The sequence below is a fragment of the Leuresthes tenuis genome, unplaced genomic scaffold, assembly GCF_036924035.1.
Source record: "Leuresthes tenuis unplaced genomic scaffold, fLeuTen1.0.hap1 SCAF_18, whole genome shotgun sequence".
In the NCBI taxonomy this organism is placed as follows: Eukaryota; Metazoa; Chordata; class Actinopteri; order Atheriniformes; family Atherinopsidae; genus Leuresthes; species Leuresthes tenuis.
In genome coordinates, this window is record NW_027325372.1 from 7,679,459 (window position 1) to 7,704,266 (window position 24,808).

Below are 24,808 nucleotides of genomic sequence, written 5' to 3' on the forward strand. Positions count from 1 at the left end.
TGTCTGAATGCTCTTAGCTCACATGTGAAAATAGTTGGTTTCTGTGTATTTCAAGCGTGTTTTGAGTTGATGAAGTTTGATATTATATGATGTTGTTTGTGTAGGGCAACATTCTGTTACATCACAATGAGAATAAAACTATAGTTTGTGACCATGTGTGGTTTTCTGACCCTAACAATGTATTCTCTGATAGGTAAACCTATCTATGTAGTTTTAACTTCTTTTAACGTTTAACCCCAACCAGTAAACCAGCAATCAAAGGTTTAAACTCCATCTACTTAGCCCCTTAAAGGCATTTATGTCCTATTCAATGGTGCCAGCCTTTGACTTCATTACATCATCACAAGCATCAATGCGATCACGTTGCAAAAGTAGTGGAAAAGTCATCAGAAGCTCGAGGGGAGACAAACGTGCGTATGTCCCGATCTGTTATGAGATCGTGATGTATTCACACAAACATTAACTCTTGTGTTTCTCCTTCAAGACTGTTTTATTCAAACAAGAAAAAATTTCGCCAGTGAGGTGAGAAGCGTCCACCTGATCTGAGTCGGACTGACTCAAACATTCCCCATCAGCACATTGAAGCCATCACAAATCTGTGTTTACATGGCAGAGCAGGTGAAAGCTGTCACCCAGTCACTACCTGATGTGAATCGCTGCCTGATGCCAGACGCTCTGTGGGACACAGAAGGGAAACGCAAATACTAAATAAATGTTCAAAGATCCACTCAAAGCTCTGGCTGTTTAGCTGGTAATGTCTGTTAGAGCCACCCACAGTAACTGAATACAGTTTATTTGAACCCGGCCTTGTTATCTCTAAAGGTGATGGTAAGCTGAAATCATTTTATAATTAAACAAGTTACAGCCAGTTTTGGAGACCACAGGGCAGCAAAGTATATCAGCCAAGAAGCATTTAGATTTTTTATGTCCATGCAGGGTGGGGAACAGGAAGAGAGTCAGTGCTGTCTGAGCATGTGCACCGAGCATCAGGAAGTGACTGTCCCACCAGCAGTTTAGCTTAGCTTGGTTTTCATGTGACGATGAGCTTTGGACGCTCCTGGCAGCCAGTCAACAGTGTTCATATTGGAGCCATTTACCCACAATGCATTGCTGTAGAAAGTAATTCAAACATCATTCAAAAACATCAACACATACATCTACAGTCAAGTATAGTCAGCGACAAAATACTTAAAATAACTTGTTATTTTTTTTATATAATAACAGTGAATACAGCATCGGATTCTCTGCTTAAAAACATTGTTTCAAATGTGCAGCAACATTAAAAATAAAAATAAATACATTTGTTCAACATCCTCTCTTCAATGTCACTCACAGTACACAGAATCCATCACGTGATTTAGCTCTTTCAGTGTCAGTGCATTCTTATACATGCTCTAAGTATCAGGAAATGTGCAAAAACACACAAACTGAAGGAAAAAACTGGACAACGTTGTCACACCAGCGACCCACAGGACCTCAGATAAATAAATGTGAATGTTTGACGTTACAAAATGTGAGTATAAACAGTTTACTGGTCAGATATCAGCTGATGAAACTGATATCTATTAATATCTATTAATATCTTAATATCACCCATTGTGACAAATATAAGGAGCTGCAGCTGATGTTTGTTCCATTAGATATTACACTTTCAGATGGTTGTGTCTCTGTAAAATGTACGAACATTTAGATTTATTTCATGCTTTATCTACTATTAAGTCCACAATAGGACTGAATTTAGCCCAGATTGAATATTCATTTGAATATTTGTATTTTCTGTGTGATAACTGCAGCTGCAGATTTAAACCTGCAGACATTTGTTTTGTGGCGTTTTTATTGTAATATCAAGTGAAATGGAAGAAATTCTGAAATATGTTTAAGGTAATTGTTCATTTCATATTAAGTTTAATTTAAATTTGTTAACCAGAGAAAATTGAGAGGCTGATTTTTGTAAATTTACCCTAACACACTGTTCCATATCTGAAAAACATATTTAAAAGGTCCAGTGTGTAAAATTTAAGGCAATCTATTGGCAGAAACTAATGTTACTCATATTCATGGTTTTAAGTAGTGTTGAATAATGTGAGAAAGTTATTTTAGAGATGTGGCACACCTACTCATCCCTCCACCATGTTCCTACAGTGGCCCAAATGGACAAATCAGACACTAGCTGTAGAATCAGCATCCCACATTTTTCAATCTCACCCTGATAATGCTTTGAGGCTAATCTGTATTTATTCCATCATCCAATCATATCTTCAAGATGTAGATGAGGTCATTTATGTCTGTAATTTTTCACGTTTGCTGACACTGATGTGCTCACGTGTGCTTAATTCGTCAGCGACCCATCTGCAACACGTTAAATCTGTTATTCATGTCCATGACACATATATTTCAGCACCTGCTTCACGTCTGCAGAAAATTAGATCCTTTGTTAGTAATTGAATTTGTCTTGTACGTTCATGGTTAGAATAATTTATTAACAGCAACACATAAATGTCCTCATGTGTATCTGTAAAATGTAAAGCAGAGTTTTTTTGTTGTTTAAGGGATGCACAGGTTTCTTCTCGGATATGTGCAACACTTAGAATTCCCTCACGTGTTTGTGATGCATTCATTTAGTCCCCGGTTTATTCAATTCCTGGTTCATGTCTGTTGGGACTGTTAGTGGGACATCCCCCTCATTGTGTGTCAGGCATAATCCTGTGGATAATCAATTGAAGGCATCCTTAGAAAATTAACATTTTTATGAGGATTTAATAATGGTGGATGTTTTAAATAAATTGTTAGGCTAAAATATCCAAATGAAACTGTCATGTTTTCAGTAGAGGGACAAAATGCTTCAAATATTTTTCATCACACAGTAAAAAATGGGGCAAAGTGGTTTTGTTCCAAAGGAATTTAGTCCATAGTGCACATGTTTTATAATGTGTCGCCACACGTTATAAACAAGTAAATACTTTTTCCTGTGTTCATTATTGCTTCTTCTCTGTTCGTCGCATACAACATTAAAACTCCCTGATTTTTGCTGTAGCTCGACAAGACTCCCTGTGATTGTAAAGATACAAACAGTGAGCTGGAAGGACATTTCAGGACACACACTAATAAAGGGCAACAACTAAACCAAGGCCCGGCAATGAATAAGTTTGTTTTTAACAGAAACATCACACAAAACTACTGAAATCAATATCAGTGAATAAATCGATACAATTCTTAACAAGTGTGGATACCGGAAGTCCATTTTCAGTGTCTTTTTACTTTTAAAAGGAAGAAATTTACAATAAAGCCCCACTTTGTGCTCTTAGGAAACATAGTGCTCTTCAGCAGCTTCGTGTTTTTGTCATATTCAAAAAGGTTTTCATAGTATAAATGTTGACATCTTTACTTGAAAAATGTGTGACTTTCTTTTAAAGTCCAAAGCTTTTTTTTTTTCTTTCGAAATCAACAGAGAGGCTTTTCACTTCACATTCGACGCGCAGCATCGTTAGAGATGCGTGTCGAATGTGAGGGGAGGCCTCTCCATTAAAACTGTGTTTAGTAAAATTAAATGTGACACATCTGCCACACAGGAAGGCTTCCTCGAGTAAACAGGCAGCACAAGCGAGGGGGCTTCTGCCTGGTGACGGTGTAGTGCAATATGAAGGATTAAAGTCATTAAACCTCCTTGGGAAGAACTGCTTTCAAAATAATCCACATTTGCTGAGGTGGTCACGTGGATCCCACCGTTACCGGCTTAAAAGATAAAAATCATGTCACAAATAGAATTAAAGTCTTTCAAATTAAGCAAATCCTGTCTCTTTTTTGTGCATCGCATGCTGAAAACGCTGCAACCGCCATTGACAAAATTCAGTAACTGAATCGGTAATTATAGGAAAGGAAATCCCCATCAAGGTGTCTCCGACTCGTTGTTATCTTCAGGTGATGTTGGCGAGGCGGGCGTGTCGTCCTCTTCTGCCGCCGCGGTCCCTGTGGGCAGCCCAGCTGCTGCTGCTGAAGTTGTCATTTTCTCGTAGGTCCTCCTACGCTGCCGCCTCAGCGTCTGACTCTGCAGCTCCTTCACCTCCTGCAGGACCTCCTGCGCTTCTTTCCATGAGGACACAGCCTCCTCCAGGAGGCGTTCCGCCTCAGCTCGCCTCCGCTCCACCTCCAAGTCGTCTTCAGACAGCTGCGAGGCAGGCAGAGGAGGCGACAGGCCGTGCTTGTCAGGCGTTTTAGGCTGTGAGGAATCGAAGGATCCAGACACAATCAAGAAGTTCTGACTGTGACAAGACGACTCCTTCATGCTCCCTAGACGAGGGGAGTCAGTTTCGCTGCCTCGTGGCGAATCAGATCCTTTAACCTGAGAGGATTCAGATCCTTTGATGCATGAAGACAGTTCAGGTGTCTTCTGTACAGGAGAGTTTTCTTGTTTGTTGGAAGAGAAACTGAATGATGCCTTGAGATTTGGTGAGCAGTGAACTGTGTCCGAGCTCTTTGAGCGAGGAGAGTCGGTCAGATGGGGGGAATTCTTCAGTCGAGGAGAATCAGTGGCTTTAGCAGCGGGTGAGTTGGATCGCCTGGAGCGAGGCGAGTCGGTCCCTTTTGAGCGATTCTTCTTGGCTTTGGATCGAGGAGACTCTCTTCCTCTCATTCGAGGCGAGTCTTTGCCCCGCAGGCGAGGAGAATCACTACTCCTGCTCCTCGGCGATCCTGATGACCTGCTGAGGAGGACAGGAATCCAATAAATATCTATCTTTAACAACATTTTATGACAACACAATTTGAAAAGCATAAGTACAAATGAGTTCAGATACCAAGCCCACACAGATGGGCATCCTCTATCACATTTGATTATAAAATATAAGCAAATCTGTGAGAAAAAATACCTGGACTGAGGAGAGTCAGAGCCCCTGAGGTGATGAAGTCGGGGGGACTCGATGCCCTTCAGGTAGGTTGAGCTTCCTCCTCGTTCCCTCTCTGCTTTGGCCTTCTGCAGCTCCTGTCAATCACACCATTTCATTAACTTCATTCTGTTTTACCATCTGTGCCATTCATTTTTGCAGAACTGTTAACCAACTGTTCAAAGAACAGCTCGTGTAAGAAGCAGTCGGACCTGCAGTCTCATCTCCTCCAGCAGCTCTTGAGCTCTCTGCATCCTCTGAGCGATGAGACTCTGCAGCTGACCGACAGGCTGGGCCAAAGCCCCGCCCCCTGCCTCCTCCTCAGTCGGACAGCGTCGAAGAGCAGAACGAAACTCTGAGCGGATCATTGCTGGCCTGGAGAAAGAGGTGAAAAATAAAGCGAGAGACATGAAGAATGAAGGACTATAAAAGGTTTTTCATTTAGCTAATCTGGCTTCTGTGGCAGCAGTGAGCTAGTCGAGTCATCCTTCTATCCAGCTGTGCTTTCCAGCTCCTCATGAACCACTTCAAATACAATATTTACATACTGCTTACGTCAAATACAATACCCCACAATGTAAGAGGCTGTACTTGTATCAGATTTGTTCACAACACTGACTTACTAAGCAGTATTGCACCTGGAGTTTTGCACTGTTTTCTCATTGTCAAAGCTCTGCCAGACTCTCATTCACTTATAAAACCAGAGTTACATCCAATCATTTCTGTCACCATTAACTCAAAAAATAACTTGAGCACAAGTTGAACTGAATAGAAACATGTTTGCTCAACAAAAGTGTATTGAGGGTTAGGATTGTTAAACTCTCAACGCTCTGCCGTGAGACTGGGTTGAAGTCTGTGTAAATCAGATATGTGGGCTCTGCAACAAAAGATGAATAACCATGAACCAAGATAAAGGGGGAGCACTGAAACCGTTTGAAAGCCCTGTTTGGTTTGATGCTATGAAAGATTTACATTAGTCCACAGCTGAGTGCATGAACATAGCTCAACTTAAAAATCAAAACTTTTGCATTCAAGCTTAGCGCAGACTAAAAGTGCGATGGATTGCATTATTATTGCTAATAACAGTTAGTCAAACTGAACAGTTTCCAAAATGTTTTGTTTTTGTTCTGGCATTATTCAAAGTTTTTTCTTTTTCAACTGTAAAAATGAAAATAATCTCTGTTAAAATTGCTATAATTCCTTGTGTTGCGCTTGAATTTCCCCACTGGGTTGTTGCAGCATCAGTATCAGTGTGGGGAGGAGGTAGCCAGGTTTTTAATTAATTAATTAATTAATTTAATTTATCAATTAAACTTTGTTTTTGCTTTCAATTACGCAGCTGTGTTTTCACAATCAGTCAACTGTCAGGTGTTTGAGTACCTGGACGAGAGGACCTCATCCATGGAGGCACAGCGGCTTCGACCCTGCATGCTGAACCTTTTCCCGGGCTGCGGCGTCTGCGACTGAGCCTACAAGACCAGAAAGGAAACAGATGTGTTGTTTATATCCGTGCTTCACAGGTGGGTTGGGCTGGTTTAGACTAAGCAGACGCGAACTAACGTCTTCCACCAGTGAGCGATAACTGTTGATGACTTGAGGACTTTCAGAGCCAACAGCAACATATTTAATGTTGCCTCACAAAAGAAAGAGGTAAGAGATAGCTGAAGTAAAAACATAGTCCAGAAATGATCCAGCACCAGTTAGGGCTCAGTCTTGGTGGGTCTTCAGGTTCAGTTGTTATGCAGACCCTTTTAGACACTGCTTCTATCACAGAAGGTCAGTTTCAGGTAACAATTGACTACTTTAGCAGAAAATGTGATCTACAGTATAAGAATGATCCACCTGGACTTGCTGGCACTTGGAGGTTTCCAGATGGGACTGCTTGCCCCATGACCGCTCACTCCCCCTGGGCAGACTGCTGGTCTTCACCTTGGGCTCTTTGGAAGTCACCCACAGCTTTGACACATCGGTGCCAGCTCGCTGACGACCACCAGAGCCCCCTTTCTGCAAGTCCACCCGGAAGCTGTTCTCCCAGGATTCATCCAAGTCATCGTCATAATCAGGGCAGAAGCCGTCCTCCTCAGCGACCAGGTCGAGGGTCAGCATGCCGTGGGAGGAGGTGGATGCCTGCGGTTAGAGATGAAAGACAATATGATATCATTAAAGATAATGTTCATGTGTAGAAACAGAAAGATATGACATGGCATCCTTGTACCACGGCCATGAGGTGTCCTTTGGTCGGCAGCCGGCGGCCGTGAGGGATCTTCGCTCGGTCTCTAGTGGGATGAGCTAAAGCACTGTCCTCCTCGATGGTAACCTGGACAGACATACAGCTTTGTTTCATAAACCTAAAGATAACCTTGACATCGTTGAATATTCTGTCAAGTTCATTCATCAGTCTATAATACGTTAATACTTTAATAACCATAAAGCTTCTCTGTCTGCAAAACTGAACCCTGAATTACATATTTAACTTGTCATTCTGCACTCAGTTTTACGACAAATTACCTCGTCTAAAATTCGGTTCTTGGCCTTGACGATGGCCACATTGAGCGCGTTAATCCATGACTCCTTTTCCTCCGGACTGACCGCCAGAAACACCAGGTTAGGAACCTGCACAAAGATATATTGGATGTGCAGTTACATACAGCATGTAATGGTTGTTTACCCTTTAAATGCTGCACAAACTAACTTTTTAGATGTTCCTTCATTGTTTAAAAAGTTGTGTGGTGTGGCTTTTCAGTACGACTAGAAGCAAGAATTCTTGCAAGGGTGTGTAACTGGTGTTCTTACAACAGCTGATGTTCAGTGTAACAGGTGTATATTTGGTGCTTTGGTGTTGCACAACTGCATCTGCCATCTAAGCTCCTGAAGACCTTTGTACTTCCATCCAATGTTATTTTAGCTGTAGTATTTACACTGCATGCACAATTAGAGGCAATAACCAAAGCCTCCGACCTTCAAAGAGGAGTATTGTCTTGTCTTCTTAATGAATATCCCAGCTGAGAAGTAAAGGTCTTTTTTTCTGTCATCACTGAGGCAAACAGTGGAGCGCTTTGATGCTCCTAGAACACTGTTCTAGAAAACTATCTAAAAGATTGCTTGGGTAAATTATTTTTATGAGACTAAAAGCAGGTTTAGAGGTAGATTTTCAGCCTAAGTTCAGCCTGAAACATGCTCATTCCTATACCCCTCCTCCACGCTTTTTCCATCAGATTTAAAGAAGTGGAGACAACTATTTCTGATTTTTACACCATGTGACTTCTCTATTAGACGGTTGTTTACTTATTTACCACATTTTCTTACCTTTAAAAGGTCTATGGTCTGTTGCACTGCTGTCATGTTCCACGTAACTGTCTGATGTTAAAGTGAAAATCCACATTGCAGCTCCTGCTTAAACTACTGTGAAATGTTTGAGTTGCTTCAAATAGAGAAAAATGTGATCTTTTCAATGCCTTTTTTTGAGAAGCTTTAAGCTAAACTTAATTCTCTAAAGTGAGAGCTGCTGTCTACTGCAACGAAGTCACTAACTGAGTACTAAAAACAACCAAACTAAAAGGAAAAAAAATCTATAAAATATTCCTTTAAATGCTGAATGACAAAGTGTGATTTGGTAAACATTTGTTAAACACAGAGCATGCCAGTTTGAAGCAGGTTATAGTCCCAAACAGCTGCTGCTTCACCCACGTTGCCTCAGGTGGAGAAGCTTTTTAAACTATGCTCTGCAGTCAGAAGTGCACATTATCAAAGGGTTTTCACACGCGAGGAAACAGAATCAGTCACGTTTTCTCCGCTTCATTTCAGTGCAGCAGCTGAGCAGAGAGAGGACGAAGGGTAGACTTACATGTGAGAGTGTGTCAGGGATTATTCTGCTGTAACTCACAGACTAATGGGATTCTGCAGATTAAACCTTTTCAGTGGGAAAAAAAACAAAACAGCACAGCTCAGCCAATCGGGACAGTCAACTCAAAGTGGAGGGGCTTCCTAAACTCAGATCCACCAATCCTGAGGCAGATGTAGGAGGAAATCCACCAACGAGGTGACAGTGTGAGTCAGGCAGGACGGCGTAATCTCTGAGCACGGAAACGAAGAGACACGGAGGGAGGACGAACTGCAGTTCAGAGCTTTCACATCTGGACGGACTGCTTAAAAAGCATAAAGCCTGATGCATGTAATGTTAAACAAGATAAACGGTCAATGGTGTGACATTAAGTTTAATCTCAGCTTTCAATTTATGACAGCAGTTTACTTCATACCAGGATATATGGTCTTGGTACAACACACTTCAGAACATAGCCTGCTCCAGAGCCGTGTATGTCTCATGAGATCCCCGAGCATAGAAGACCACATAAACCTGTTGGATTTCCCTGATGAGCATCTTTGAGAGATGCCCTGTGTAATCTCAGTGGAGAAAACGGCTCGTCTAAAACACACCGATTAAAGCACTGAAGCTTGTACTTGTTGAGCTTACGAGATGACATTTGCAAGCATGCCTACTTTCTGGTTTGACTTATGTTTAGTTTTTATATTTGTTCCAGATCCCAACGCAGTTCAACAACATCATAAATGCAGCTGAAAGAATAAAGTTTGTGTAATGTAATCCACAATCATAGTTACAGTCAGATCTGATCACAGCTTAATGTTGCGGAGGTAGTTTTTATAAACTAATTAACTTCATCGAGTTTGCAAACAGAATTCTCGCCTGGTTTTCTCAGCAGCAGCCATGTTGCTTTTAACCTGTGACTTAGTTTTCTTTTATTCTTAATACTTCTTGTTTGTTTTTCTTGTTTAACATATGTACCCCTTACCTTTTTCTGTTTGGTCACCAGGTGCTTTCAACACCACTTCTAAATGCACTGATGAGAGTTTGATAACCAGAGTTACGTGACCTCATAGTGTGATTGAGGTTGTTGGGGTTAGTTTGGCCAGATAATGAAATGATGCTGTGGCTGTGTTTAACATGTGTTGTAGCACAGGCCTTTAAAGGGACGGTGATGACCCTTTTATTCACTTTTTGTATTAATTACTGTTTTTCTTTCTTAAGGCTTCTGGTGTAAGTGCCTTTAACACTCCCTCCTCTACAGCAGGCAGCCCCATGGTGATGGTTTTCAGTTGATTTGTTCCTTACACAACACTCAAACACAGAATGTTCAGCCCCATGCTTCATCCTACTCCACCAACACACTGATCTCCACTTTTGTCCTAGCTTTACGGGTCAGGTTGTGACAGGGACAAATGATGCCATCACCAACATAAAAGATCAAAAGTAAAAAAAACTACAGCCCTGTCACTTTGGTATAGAAAATGTCTCAATCAGTGAAAGGTTCAGATTTACAGTTGACTTCTGCAATTCAGAAGAGGGATGTCGAAGCTCTTTGCTCTTGTGCTTTGTTTTAGCTGTTATATAGTTTACATAACTTTAAAAAGTCATGTCTAATACCAGTCTACCAGTACTTTGAGTAATGTTTTATTGCACATCCCTACGAGGAAATGGAACTTCTTAGTGGTGTTCTTTCATTTTTTCCCAGACAGAAGTTGGAAATTCTGATTTCCCACTTGTCACATGAATGCAGCATTAAACCGAGTTACAACAGAGTTACAAAAATAAACTTATAAAGTCTGTAAAAGTTCTTAACGTCAGCCTCTAAAAAGCTGAGCTAAACAGAGTGAAGCCTGCGCTCTCTAGAGTCGGTATGAGACAGAGGAATCACCAGCTGGCTGGCTGGTACATGACTTCAGCTGTCCTCTCTGTTGTCTTGTGTTTTTAACAATCTGACTCAGTTTGACACAGGACTCTTGACTCTTTGAGAGTGTAGTATTTTTTCTATCAGTTAGGTTGTGTAAGGTTATTTACTGTGTGCTCTGTTATATTGGCGATAATGTGCTTCAAGCGTAGTTGAGTACTACAGATCTTAAAAGAAGCAGAACCTGCTGAAAAAAGCAGCGTAGTGGAGATAGGGGTCACTCCTCGCCATCAAACAGGCTTATGTTAACAGAGGTGTAAATTTAAGGTTAGAATAGGACCTGAGGAACACTTTCTTTGTGGTATTTTTACCAAAGAACGTTAACAACATTTAACTCTGACCTCTGTAAACTGTACCAACGTGTGAGAAGAGGCGATAACATGTCTCCTTTAAGAGCTGAGAGGCTTTCAGATCACGATTAAAAAAGGATGAGGGAACCACAAGACAAGTGGACATCAAAACAATAACACAAGTTAAAGTTTCTGGCTTGCTATGTTAAGTACCCCAATGTTAGTTATATTGATTTGGAGCTCTATACATAAAACTAACCGACAGACAGGTACAACGATGGACAGGTCAACGGATAAACAGGAAGTGAAACAGACAAACAGTAGGAGAGACAAACAGGTGGACTCACAGTGTTTCCAGGCTGCCTGCAGCGCAGCACGGTGAAGCGACTGTGATTTTTCTTGCTGCGACTCTTCGCTTTCCTCAGCTCCTCTGATCGCTCGTAATCAGCCAGGTCAAACACTTCCTGTGCTTTACGTTCATCTTTCACCTGCAAACACGAAATAATCATTTCTCATAATAACATAAAAATACCAGAAACCTTTTGTTCTCTAAAAGTTTTTTTTACCCAGTCTAAGATTATATAAAGTTGTGAGAGAGTAAACTGAAATATAATACATTTCATATACAGATGATTTTTGCTCCATAGAGGAACACAGTTACACAGCATGTCATGACATATTCATATAAGGAGGCTGGTGAGGTTTGAGGATGAAGCCAAACAACAGAGTTTGAGTCACGTTTCAACCTCTGATGTTTTAAAGTAACTTAACACTGAAATGTCATTTTAGCATTTAGTCACTCTTTCGTTGCTCTTTTACACAAAAGCTTCATAGTTAAGATGAGGAAAATATCGTGGCTTGTAGTAAAACACATAATGTAATAACGTATCGGCCTCCTGGCTAAAGAGGACTCAGACAAAGTATCAGTCACCTTTTAGCCACTTTTTACAGATGACAGGTGTGATTCGCACTTTTCATCTACAGTATTTAGTAAGTTTAGGGTTAAACAAGAATTGGAAAAATGGTATATTTTTATAAGATTCTATTTCATCAGGAATTTTATCCCTAAATTTTGGTGGGAAATCTCTGGTTGAGTTGACATCGAATGTTACAATAAACCTCTCAACAGAACCTCCAATCAAGACCAGAACTCCAGATTATCTAATAGAATCAGGCTGTGGAGGTTCTGACAAGGTCTTCACATTGTCCCGTTTGTGTCTGTAAGTACAGACTGATGCGAGTAAAAAGTTGCATATGAAGTTGTAAAGAACTTGCTTCTATATGATTAATTGTGACAAAAATCAACAGATAAATGCTTATGAAACAATCATGATCACAGACCGTCTTCAGATGTAATCACTGCACATGTTAAACTCTGCATTATGACACAGAACGTGAAGCAACAATTAACAGTCAAAATTCTCTGAATCAGAGGGACTTTATACAATCCCAGTTCCAAAAAAAACAGGGAGTCTGTCTAAAATGTAAGTGAAAATGAGAATGCAACTATCCCATATTCTTTTAAAAACAGCCTGTAAACATCTGGGAACTGAGGAGACCAGCTGCTGGAGCTTTGAGAGAGCGTTGGTGTCCCATTCTTGTCTCATACAGCTGCTCAACTTCTGCTGCTGTAATAGATGCAGTAAGTGAACATCATCTTGCTGAAATAGGCAAGGCCTTCCCTTAAAAATATGTAATGTGGATGGGAGCAGACGTTGCTCTAAAACCTGATTATACCTTCCAGCATTGATGGAGCCTTTCCAGATGTTTAAGTTGCCAGACAAATGCACCCCCCCCCATACCATCAGACATAACAAGTCAGATGATTCCTCTCCTCTTTAGTGTGGAGGATGTAGCGTCCATGATTACCAAAAACAATTATTTTGAGTCATCTGACTGCAGAACAATTTTATACTTTGCCTCCGCCAGTTTTAAATGAGCTTTGGTCCAGTTTCTGGATCATGGTTTCTACCAAGATAGCTTTAACCGGCACAGTGAGCAGTGTGCACAGACAGTGATTTCTGGAAGTGTTCCTGAGTCCATGCAGTGATTTCCAGGACATAATCATGACTGTTGAGAACCTGAAGATCACAGGTATCCAATACAGATAATCAGGTATCCATTATGCGCAGAGATGTCTCCAAATTCTCTGAAACTCTGTAGAAACACTGTAGATGATGTGAGTGAAGTCTTATTACTCTGAAATTGTTCCACAATTCCAACACAATACAAAATGTCTCTTTCAACATTTTAATATTTTCTATGTTCTGTTGTGAACAAAATATAGTTTTTTTGAGATTTGCAGATCATTGAATTCTCTTTTTATTCATAATGTACACAGAGCCCCAATGTTGTTGGAGTTGTAATTACAGAAGTGCAGAAAATATTTACAATAAGATAAAAAAGGTAAAGACAGAAGGTTGAAAGTAATAATGATCAGCACATTAACCCAAATCTGTAATGAATAAACAACTAAATCAACAGAAGCAGCCTCTCAGTGTCTGCTTGTTCGCTGAGTGATGAAACTTAATTTCTCAAAGATTTAAACAAAAACAGAAATCATTATTACTCTGTAAAATGACCTAATTCAGCCTCAGACCAGCTGTGTCTGCTTCAGTTCACATTTTTCCCCACATCTGGCTCATTAGCCTGAGAATTTTGGCTGATTTGATTCAGATAATTAACCATGATGCTCTCTGTTCAGGGTTTCTTTCTATCCGAGTTATCATTACTGAAACAACAAATTAGGTACTTAAAACCATCTCCGCTTTTTAAAAGAAAATGCTCCACTCAAACAAAGCATACGCAGCTGTTCAGTTTATATCTGTCCTCTCTGCATAGAAGATATCACTGTAATTTAAATAAAAGACTCATGACAGTAAAAGGTTCAGCTTGAGTTAAATGAGTCGACTTGCTCTTCGTCTGGTTTTCATGTTTCATTCATCAGAGACATTTTCCCTTCGTTTAACTTTAAAATGTTTGTGGGAGCCACGGAGACGAAAACCATCTCACTTCACAGTGGAGAGGGAAAACTAAGAACTTAATAAAAGCAACTGGATTCCTTTTTCTTGGTTTTTGAAGACATTTCACTTCTACTCCAAAAGGTTTCTTCAGGGAGAAACTTACCACCGAGATGTGGAAACATCTCTAACTAAATTTAACTCGTAATTTTACTTATATGTATATAACCTGAAACTTTTATGTATATAACCTGAAACACATCGATTATACACAGAAATCTTTGTGTTGCGTAACCAACTGAGAACAGTCACGTATATAAACCGTAATAAAAGCTGCCGTCTACTTTCTTGAATAAATTTCTCGCCTGCCATGTGAGCATCATGAGGCGCTCACTCAGCCTACAGACGGTCCAGTCATGACTTCTCCAACGAAGGCAAGATCTACTGTCCTGAGTTTTACTCGTATGATACAAGGTACTGTCAACAAGCAGAACTGCAAAACGTACCACAGATGTAGAACGCTTCGATGGCCTTATGGTCAAAATAACTATGTGACAGGATGTCCCCGACATGAGAAACCGAGTGGAGCAAAGGGAGCGACACCCTGAATAGAGTAGAAAACTAAGACAGAAAGCAGCATCTCCATGTTGGCTACAGGGTAAGATCCATCCTGATAAAGGTGAAGTACTGTTACGTCAATTGAAATTGAGCTTTTAGAAAATTTTACAGACTAAAAACCCTTCAATGTCTGTTAGCCCAGTTAGAAGAAGAAATGACAGTGAACCAAAGACTAAAGACTAAACAGCTTCGATAACTTATGCCAGTCCTTGATTTTGGCAAAGATGAGCACCAAAAAGATCCACCATTTTTATATCAATGGAAGATTAATTATTCTGCTCTGTCTTCAAGAACTACTTTCATCTTTCATCTTTAGGGAAAATATCAAATGCATCATTAGTTATATTTATAATGTTTTTACCTCAGAATAAAATTAAACTAGCTACACAGGGCAGTGCTGGGAAAATGGAACAGACATAACAATAAAAGAGGAAATGTGGCTTCAGCCTTGGGTAATCCAGTCAACTTCCACTAATTCTCTTATTCAAGATATTTTTGCTGGAAAAACATAATTTCTTACTTTATTAACCTTATTTCAAATATAAACTGAAGCTGAGAACCAGTGTCGTTTAGGAGATTATTGTCTCAGCCACAAAAACCAGGAGCTAAAAAGAGTTACCCGGGAGACTACCCTGAACCTTTGGGGTGGTGCTTGCGGCACTCAACATTTCTGATTGTTCCAGTTTCTTTCTGTCTGTCATCTCAGGTTTATCATCAACAATACCTCATAAAATCTTTGACCTTTAAGTTGCACTACAAGAATAGTCGTTACTGTTTGTGAGCACAACATTTAAACTCCAGAATAAATTAGACGACAGAGCCCTGATTTTGACAAGAAAGCAGTGAAATCAGAGCAATAAAATCTTAATTTCCTCTTCAATCTCAGCTGCTTTGCTCTAAGACCCAAATAAAGATGCTCCAAACCCCACAGAAACATATAACATGGGCAGATTTTCAGTTGATAAAGCTTAACCGGACTTTCTGGTTTACCTGTAGGCTCAACCTGGCAGTGCACAGACTCCTGTGAGCACTGACGGGGTGGAGCGACACATTTCAGATGACTGAATTTGCCTGATCTACCCTGAACTTATGTAGATATGTGTTTGTGAAGGCCCAATGCAGAGTTGTAGAACCATGCTCTGGATCCAACATGGACTGGATAAGGAGACTGGTGACGAAGAGTGGGACAGAAACCCAACTCCCAGACATGGGACTTTTGCTCAAGGTCAATTCTGAATGTACTATTTCATATAAATTCCTTTATTTCTGTCTTTATTTTAACCTCCTTCGAATGGCTAATGAGCTACTTCATTTCACATTAAATGTACATGGTCAAAGTTAGGAAAATCCTCATGATAAGGTTTTGATTTATACAATAAAATATATTAAAAAAACAATTCCCAACATTGCCATGCTGATGCATCCCACTACTGTTCCGTCACCAGTTCGGGAGACCCATTCAACAGTTAGTAAGTAACAATTTGGGAGTGAGAATTGTTTTAAATTTAGGTCACAAGTGATGAATATCCACGCTTGTAACTTATCCTGACGGACTTACTTAATGATGGACATATTTTCATAAGGACCATGCAAAGTGAGCAAAAGGATTCAGTTCAGCTAACAACGGCTTAATGTCTTGTGAACTAATTATACTGACTTCATGTTTAATGGAAGAACATGACACTTTGCTTAATGGGAGTCTGTTGGAGCCAGCAATGTTTTACAGTCTGTGTTCAGTTATTATCAGGGGTAGTGCACTTTAAAGTACCCCCACACTGGCTTCAATTTCAGCCCACAGTTATTGGACCATTGGGGAAATGGTATTGAGCATCTGCAGACTTTATATCAAAGTTTGATGATCTAACACAAATAAAACTCACTTTTCTTGGCTTTAGGAATGTTTTAGACACATCAAACTATATAGATTAACCATTTATATCTTCAACATTACCACTAAAATTAAAGAAATGCAGATAATCTTAACTAAAGTGTAGATTAGAACGATGGTGTCCTCTGAGTGCATTTGAAGTCACATGGTGTGTTTAATGGCTGCAGGGTCCTAGTGAGACCAGAAGTCACATGTCGAAGCTGGTGGAGCTGAACATTCGTCAATACCACAATCAATATGATGCCTAAGCTCAACAAACACAGAGACCAGCCAGAGAAAGCTGTTAAAGTATAAAACATGTGATCAAGTCTGGTGATGAAATGATCCCATATCTTATCTTAAGTCATCAGTACTGTTCTCTGATCAGATCTGAGCAGTTTTCATCACAGTATCATCACCGAGCAGAAATGTCCTCAGAACTATAGTTTAAAAGTAAAACTGGTCCTCACAATGATAGAACTACACAATTCCACACACATACAGTGAAGTTTCCCTCATGCTGCTGTATTTATAAGTCCTGGGTCAATGTGCTGCTGAGACACAGAAACAAGACAAAGCACAGGGACCGATGTAATGAAAAAAAAAAGCATAATTACAGGAAACACGCACACACTGTTATTATCACGACTTCAGAGGACTTTATATTGACTTGAACTAATTTATTGGAGACATAAACAGGTCTAGTGCCCTCCTAATGCCAACCTTAACGTATCTTCACCCTCATATTTGAATTAAATCTAAATGAACTTGGGTTTTTTTTTTGTCCTCATAAGGAAAAAAATCCTCTTAATGTGACTATCCAAACAGATTTAGGTCCTCACATATGAGTAATATGCACACACACACACACACACACACACACACACACACACACACACACACACACACACACACACACACACACACACACAGATGGAGTAAATATGACTCATTATGCTGCTGCTCGGTTCACTCGGTCGACCTCCATAGAACAATAACAGGAACGACAACGCGAGTTTCTGCTGCTGAAATAAACCTGAGCAGACAAAAATATCACCTCCATGCAGGAAACACATGAACACACAACGTATTTTCTGACACAGCAACCACATTTAGCCGAATCTTTTTCTTCTTAAAGCAGACGTGTCGAGTCACTTTTATAGTGACACCACAAACACGAACTTAATGATGTCAGAACAAGGCGCGGACTCATCGAGAGATGAGGGCCCCTGGGGCCAAACACCTTCAGGGCCCCAAACCCTGACAGATATGAGACCTCCAAACAGAAAACTGGAGCAATGTTCCTCAGTGGTTTGTCAGACTGGGGTAATTTTGTATCTCTAGTTGTCATTTTTTGTCTCTTTGTGGCAGTTTCCTGCTTTTTTGTTGTCAACTTGCATCTCTTTGTTGTTGTTTTGTGTCTCTTTGTTGCCAGCCTTTTTGTTCTGCTTTCCTTAAAGCATCCATTAGAGAATTTCTCTTCTCTTTCTAGCTGTATTTTGTCTCTTTTCTTATCTTGTGTATCTGTTTAATCTTCTTTAGACTCTTTGTAGCTGTGCTGTGTTCCTTTTTGTGTCTTAGAAGCCATCTATGGCAGGGGTTTTGTTTTTCTTTTTTTGTGGTGATTATGCGTCTTTGTGGCATTTTTTGTATCATTGTGGTAGATTTTTTTGTCTTTTTATAGTCGCCTTCCATCTCTTTGCTATAGTTTTGTGTATCTTTGGGTCAGGATTTGTGTTCTACTGGATGTACGACCCTTCCAGAGGAAGGAGGACTGGCATGAAGTGTACATGGTTGCATTTTTTAAAAACAACTAAGGGTGCTGCCGAGGTAGGACAAGTCAAACTTGCAACGGACTATATCAAGACAAATTAATTAAGTGACTAAGTGAGTACCACAGAGACACAAAGAAAGCAACAACATCATCCAAAGCAACATCAATGATCTGGAAACAGAACACAGAAAAACCAGGAGACTATATACTGAAGGACTGATGAGGGGATTAACAACAGGTGGGGCAATTAGCAATGGAAACCAGGTGTTAGAAAACTGCAGTTAAGCTAACAGAAATGAACCAAAAGGCAGGATCTTCCCAAAATAATACGGGAAAACCAGAACACAAAAACCCACAGAGCATGACACACTGTAGCTGTATTGTGTCTCTTTGTGGCTGATTTATTTCTGGCTGTGGTCTTTCTGCATCTATTTTTTGTGTCTATGTATCTGTATTCTCAGACTTTCCCTGGTTTGTGTCTCAGATTAGTTTTCTCTTCATATTGATCGCAGGTCTCTTTGTAGGCATTTTCAACTTCTTAAGATCTTATTTTATCAGTTCTTATGTCTTTGTGGTTGTTGTTTCATATTTGTCTGTTTTTCTTCTGAGGTCCTTTTGCATCTCTTTAGGCTTATTTGTAGAGGTTTTGCATCCCGGCATCAGGGAAACTCAAACCATGTGATGCACACACATAACTTTTGTTATGTGTCTCATAGAGTTGGGTGTATTTACTGGTCTCTGCCCAGCAACCCATTGTCTCATGATAGATCTCTGCGTGCCTGCAGAGCTGCAACCTGCCATCTGAGATGCCACAGAAAGGAGAAAGTGTTAATTAGAAATTCTGACTCAGCAACCCACAACCCTCTGTGTGCAGTTTTGAAACACACTATTACATAATGTGAGGCAGAAACAGTGTGAACACTCAGCACTTTAGGATCCAACTGGCCCTGCTGCTAACACACTTCTACTGTGTGTTCAGGGACTCTATTATAAACTAAAACTCTATACTGTTGTGAGAATATCCAACATGGAAGATGAACTATCGGCTGAGAGTGTAATGAAAGCATCATTTGAATCTGGAGCATATCAGACAGAGATAATGATGTCCTCAGGAAACATGCACTTTGTTTGACTCTGACTCTGATTTCTGACACTAAAACTGACTTCCATCCCTCAGTTTTACCTGCAGTATTAAAGGAAAAGTCTCATAAAATCAACAACAGCTGCCAGCTCTTAACCCAGCAGGTTTATTTTGTTCCATCATAATTAATGCGTGCAGTAATGTTTACTAATGTGTGTCACAGAGCATAAAAAACAACGCAAACACACCTTCTCTGTGTTGCTGTAGCTCTAAATTGGTGTGTCTCATCAGGATGTTTGATTTCTATAAAGCGAGATCGCGATGGGTCAGTTTGCACAATCTGTGTGACTCAGCGATGTTCAGAAATGACTCAGCATCATCTGAGCTGGAAATAAACACAGATCAGGAGCGCTCTGTTCCTGCACTGATTCAACAAAATATCATGCCACAGACCAAGGTGACGCCTGAAACAATTAAACATATTTCTGATCCTTTCAACTGTAAATCTGGAGATATTTTGATATTCTTTCCTTCTTGTAAGCAGCTCCGACATTCAGATTCAAACTACAAACAAAACACCACCTGAACACAATCAACACACTGTCTCCTCCTGTTGATGTAAATAATTAAACTGGGATGCTGGGCAGGGCCAGCAGTGGATTAATCCATGCTTCGTGTCAGTAGTCGTGGCAGCTGAATAGGACCTGTTGTGCTCGTTTTGACCCTTTTTGAGGTAGTTTTGTTTCTTTTCTTTTCTTTTTTTTTGCTTCTCTGTGGTCATTTTGGATCTTTTCATTTGTTTTTGGTCTATTTGTTGTTATTTTTCATCTGTTTTGGATCTTTTTGCATTTCTCTGTTGTTTTATTTTAGTGGATATCATATTTTGTGTCTTTTTTAGGGTAATTTTGGTCTCTGTGGTTATTACTTTCTTTGTAATTTTGTGTCTCTGAAGTCATTTTGCACTTCTGTGGTTGTCTCTGCGGATGTCTTCATGTGGACATGTCTTAGTGGTTGTTTTGCATCTTTTCTTGGTCATTTTGCATGCTGTCTTGTTGTGTCTTTGTGGTCTCTTGTGGGTCATCTCTTTAACATCTTTTTGTGAATGTCTTTTAATGTTCATTCTGCATGTAGTTGTCTTGCATCTCTTTACATCTGGTTTGGAGCATCTTTGTGGTTGTTTTGTGTCTCTTTGAAGCTGTCCATTTGTGGGTGTCATTTTGTATCTCTTCGTAGTTGATCTGTGCCTATTTTACACCTATTTGTAATAAAACTGTAGTTGTCTGCATCTCTTGGCCTTCATATTCACACAGGATATGTTAACAGTTACTTACAGAAACTGAGATCACACGGGGGGGGGGGGGGGGGGGGGGGGTCTGACACTTGATCCCAAATTATTCCTATAAAATAATTATAAAACCTTTCACTGTGATTCTGCATATGGGCAGCCTGAAGCTCCTGTGTGTTTCATTCCTTGTACCAGCATGAGATGACAGAAAACTCAGAGGTGACTTTAGCTCAAGAATATCACAAATCTGATACTTGAATCACTTGCTGCTTGTCCTCTCCGCTGCAGCTTGAGGACACAAACTGTTGTCGTCTCTTTCTTACCCTAACCCACAGTGACATATCTGACACCAAACAGCTGCTGAAGCTCTGAGCCTCGCTACAGTCCGACACACAAACCTGTGCACAATCCTCCCTGTCCTGCACAACAAGCTGGAACCAGCGCTCTCTGTTTGAGAGCGTTTCCAGGATGTGTCTCTCTGTCCTCACCTCCTTGTCTGAAATGTAGAGATGGTCTCCTCTCAGGATCACGTAGCGGCTCCTCCACAGCTCCCTGAAAATCCCTCGACCGCAAAACTTCCGTATCCAGCCCACCTTCTCTGGCTGCTGGACTGCCGGTGGACCGAAGTCCTGAACACCCTGAAACACGACAAGAAAGATTCAGAACAGGACCACAGAAACCAGCAAATTAAGGAAAAGCTGCTTCCAGATGCAAATCCACCTGTTTTTTTTTATGTGTGTTGATGTCTGTTCAGCGAAAAGTGAGAAAGGAAATAATAAAAACAAGCGTAGGGCAGAGAAGGAAAGAAATGATAGGATGGCCGAAAGATGGAAGAAATGAATTTACATTTGAAATACAAACGAGTAAAATCCATTTGACCACAACTCCAGCAAAAAAGAAAGAAAGAAAGAAAGAAAGAAAGAAAGAACCTGATGAAATCTCTCAGATTTGATATTCAAAAGTTTAAAAACTAAAGGATGATGTAAAATGAAAAACCGATAATGAAGGATGAGGAGCTCAATCTTAACAGCAGAAAAAGATGAAGGATGAAACGGGATGAAAAGACTGTGATGATGAACAGAATTACTATGAAAAGAAGAGTAGGGGAAGAGGATGTTAGAGATTAAAGCTTCTTTCTAAACCCAAGAGGAGGAAAGAAGGCCAAGAAGTGAAAGCGGAATAACACGTGATTGATGGAGGAGTGATAATCTTCACGATGATCATGTTTGTCATGATCCCGCTGCTCTCTGTCAGTCTGACCTACTTTAATTACATAACAGCACGACGCTGACAGAAGGAAGGAAGGAGAAAACTGTGCACAAAGTCAGTGAAAGAAACTAAACGAGTAAAGGAATAAAACAACATCAAAGAGACAGGAAGCAACTTCAAAGTGTTTGGGAATAACCTCGGAGACAAGAAAGACTCAAGAAAACCTCAAAGAGACAAAAAAAAAATGATCGTAAAGAGATGAAAGTCGACCTCAAAGTGGGGCTGAGAAAATGGTGTTTGACTTCTTTTTCATTAGATTATATGACAAAACATTCTCATATTACGCTACTGTTCTCTTTAATAACAAAAGAAGAGGCAGTTAAACTCACGATAGTATGTTATCTTTTGACATTCAGCCTGTTTGATAGTCCAGTGTCCTCAATGTGTTTCTGTTCAAATGAAGCTCACATTTCACTGTCAGCTTTTCCTGTCAAGTTCCAGCGAGCAGCTCACCGCATGAAGGGAAATCCTTTGTGCTTTTACTCCGATAAGTTCCCCTAACATGTATCTGATGACTGGAGCTACAGATATACAACTTTAATACTTGCACCTCTGCTGCTGCTTTGTTTTTTGTCCACACCATCAGCCTCATTTTTAAGTGGGTTTTTTTCAACTTCTTTGGACTCTTTTCAGAGTCCGTAAACTCTTCAGTTCTGATCTGTTTAGACACAAAGTCATTTGCAGCCCTCAGAGTCCAACATAACTGCATGAAAATATCAAGTGTCGACCATCTTAAATGGCCCAAATCAAAAAGCAAGTTAGCAGGAGAAATCAGCAACTGAATAACAGTAAGACGTGACAGATATGAAGATATATTCACGCTTAACTTCAGCAGATGTGAGCAGGATTTAAATGTTAAACCGAAGGACTAAATAAACAAATCAGAACAAGTGTGAAGATCATCAGAAGATTCAGTGAAAAACTGATTCGCACCCAACATAAATCACAGGGAGCGCTGGATACATAACAATCAGTACAATCCATAAAAGGTTATTGTTTGATCTCATAAATGACTAACAAATTAAACTAGAGAGAAGAAAAGTAGAATAGAGATGAGGGGATAATAAAGGAATTCAACCCCCTTTTTTTTCTCGATGAGCAACATGAATATTGATGAACAATGAATACTGATCAGAAATCTGTCGCCCGAGTTATTGGACAGCATTACTCTGCTTCCACATCACAGATGGAGTGGTGAATTACGACCGGATGAATGATGAGAAGTGAGTCGTACTGCTGGGAAAAGCCATAAAAATGTGAATAAAGCGCTCCCTGACTGACCCGTCTGCTTTGGTTGCTTTTCTTCATCCTCCCTCCACACCGGGTCTCACCACACAAACACACCGTCGGGGTTAGGTCCGGCCCGGCGGCAGTTGCAGCCCGGCCACCGGTAGCTCTGGTCCCAGTAGGTCCTGGTTTCGGAGTACCTACGTCCGCTCGGTCGGCGCCGGTTCTTCTTCTTCAGCGCCGCGTTTGTTGTCTGAACAGAGGATGCATCCTCCCTGCGCGTGCGCGCGCGTTTGGAAGCAGATGCTCTCGCTCTTTTGCCCCACGCACGCTCTCCCCCACGCGGACGCGCACGGTACCCTACATTTGTGCTCAAAGCTGCCCGACAGCGACACTCAGCGACCCACCAAGATTAGCGACAACACAACAAGTGACGGACATGTTATTTTCTCATTTTACATCTCAACGTGTTGAGTGTAAAGAGAAAAAGATTTATCTTTTAAAAATCCCTGAAAAATACAAAAACAAACCATTATAGAAAAAGAAAAATACTAAACAGTCCCTTTGGACTTAAATTATCCCTTGAAATACTGTATTTCACCACTTTTAAAAATAAAAGTCTTAACTGAATTTTGGCTTTTTGCTACAGATTAGTATTGTCCCAGCTTAGATTGTAATGTCATTTTTTACTTGTTTTTTCATGTAAACAGTGAAGCCCTCTTTACATTCGGACTCATCAGATCATGATTAAATCACATATCACTGATTCTTGCAGTGATATGTGCACTATACATGCTTCTTTTGGGTCATGTGATGAGTGTATTTCAAGGTGTATCTGATTACCGTAATGCAGATGATATTTAGTTATATGTTTATTTTAAGCCTGGTGATGTTTCTGAGCTGTATAGTATACAGCCCATAAAATATGGGATGGCTGACAACTTTCTTCAGCTAAATACAGAAATAAAAATGAGTTTGCTTGTTTCTGTCTCAGGTTTAGACCCAAATAATCTTCATGTTCTGTCAGCTTTAGTAAAACTATCTTTTCATTATTTGGGAATTTCTATGAGCCTGGGTTTGAGACTGAATCAGCATGTAAATAGTTTAGTTCACTCCTGTTTTTACCAACTGAGACCTATCCTAAAATCAGCCCTGTTGTTTTCCCTGGAAATCATTTTCCAAGCTTTGTTTTACCTCGTTTGGTGTACTGTATTCCCTTTTCACTTGTCTGAGCAATTAATCTCTGCACTGCCTACAGTTGCTGCATCCAAAAGGTCCCATATAACTGAGACAGTCTTGATTTACTTACACTGGCTCACCATCAGGTTCAGAATCTAGTTAAAAATCATCTTACTTTCAGAGCTTTGCATAGTCAAGCCCTTATTTATCTGCTCAACTTACTGCAGCCCTGCAACAACAACAGGACCCTGGGGTCCTCTGATCAGGGCTGTTGGTCGTCCCTCGATCTCAACTCAGAACAAAAGGAGTTTGTGCTTTTGGGATTATTACCCCCAAACCTTGAAACTGTCTCTTATTGAACTTGAGATCTGTGAACACCTTTAAAAAGAAGCTGAGGACCGGCTTGCGTTTAATTGTGTCTCATTTATCTTCTTTGATCGTCTTCTACTTCTGTAGTCTTTCTGTTTTTATCTTTTTATCACTGAAACATCTTTTTCTACCTCTCTTTTTTATTCTTGTATTTGTGAAGCACTTTGTGGCATTTGTACATGAAAAGCGTGATAAGAATAAAACTTGCTTCCTTTACTTACAGTATTGCTGTACTCGTGGCGTTCTAAAAAAAACATGTTAAACA

At 40.2% G+C, this 24,808-nt stretch overlaps 1 protein-coding gene across 2 annotated transcripts; it reads right to left on the minus strand.

Annotated features, from left to right (window-relative positions):
- Positions 1-480: 480 nt before the first annotated feature.
- Positions 481-23,252, minus strand: plekho1a (pleckstrin homology domain containing, family O member 1a). Of its 2 annotated transcripts, none has more exons than XM_072370975.1 (10): positions 23,050-23,252; positions 20,988-21,137; positions 11,262-11,402; positions 7,389-7,493; positions 7,099-7,197; positions 6,723-7,007; positions 6,261-6,349; positions 5,093-5,255; positions 4,866-4,978; positions 481-4,700 (listed from the first exon to the last, which is right to left on the minus strand). In XM_072370975.1, the coding sequence occupies exons 1-10, from the start codon at positions 23,074-23,076 to the stop codon at positions 3,887-3,889; spliced, it is 1,986 nt and encodes a 661-aa protein (XP_072227076.1). In that variant the 5' UTR covers positions 23,077-23,252; the 3' UTR covers positions 481-3,886. The 2 variants fall into 2 exon arrangements, with proteins under 2 accessions (XP_072227076.1, XP_072227075.1); XM_072370974.1 differs by having other exon boundaries at positions 7,096-7,197.
- Between the last annotated feature and the right edge of the window lie 1,556 nt (positions 23,253-24,808).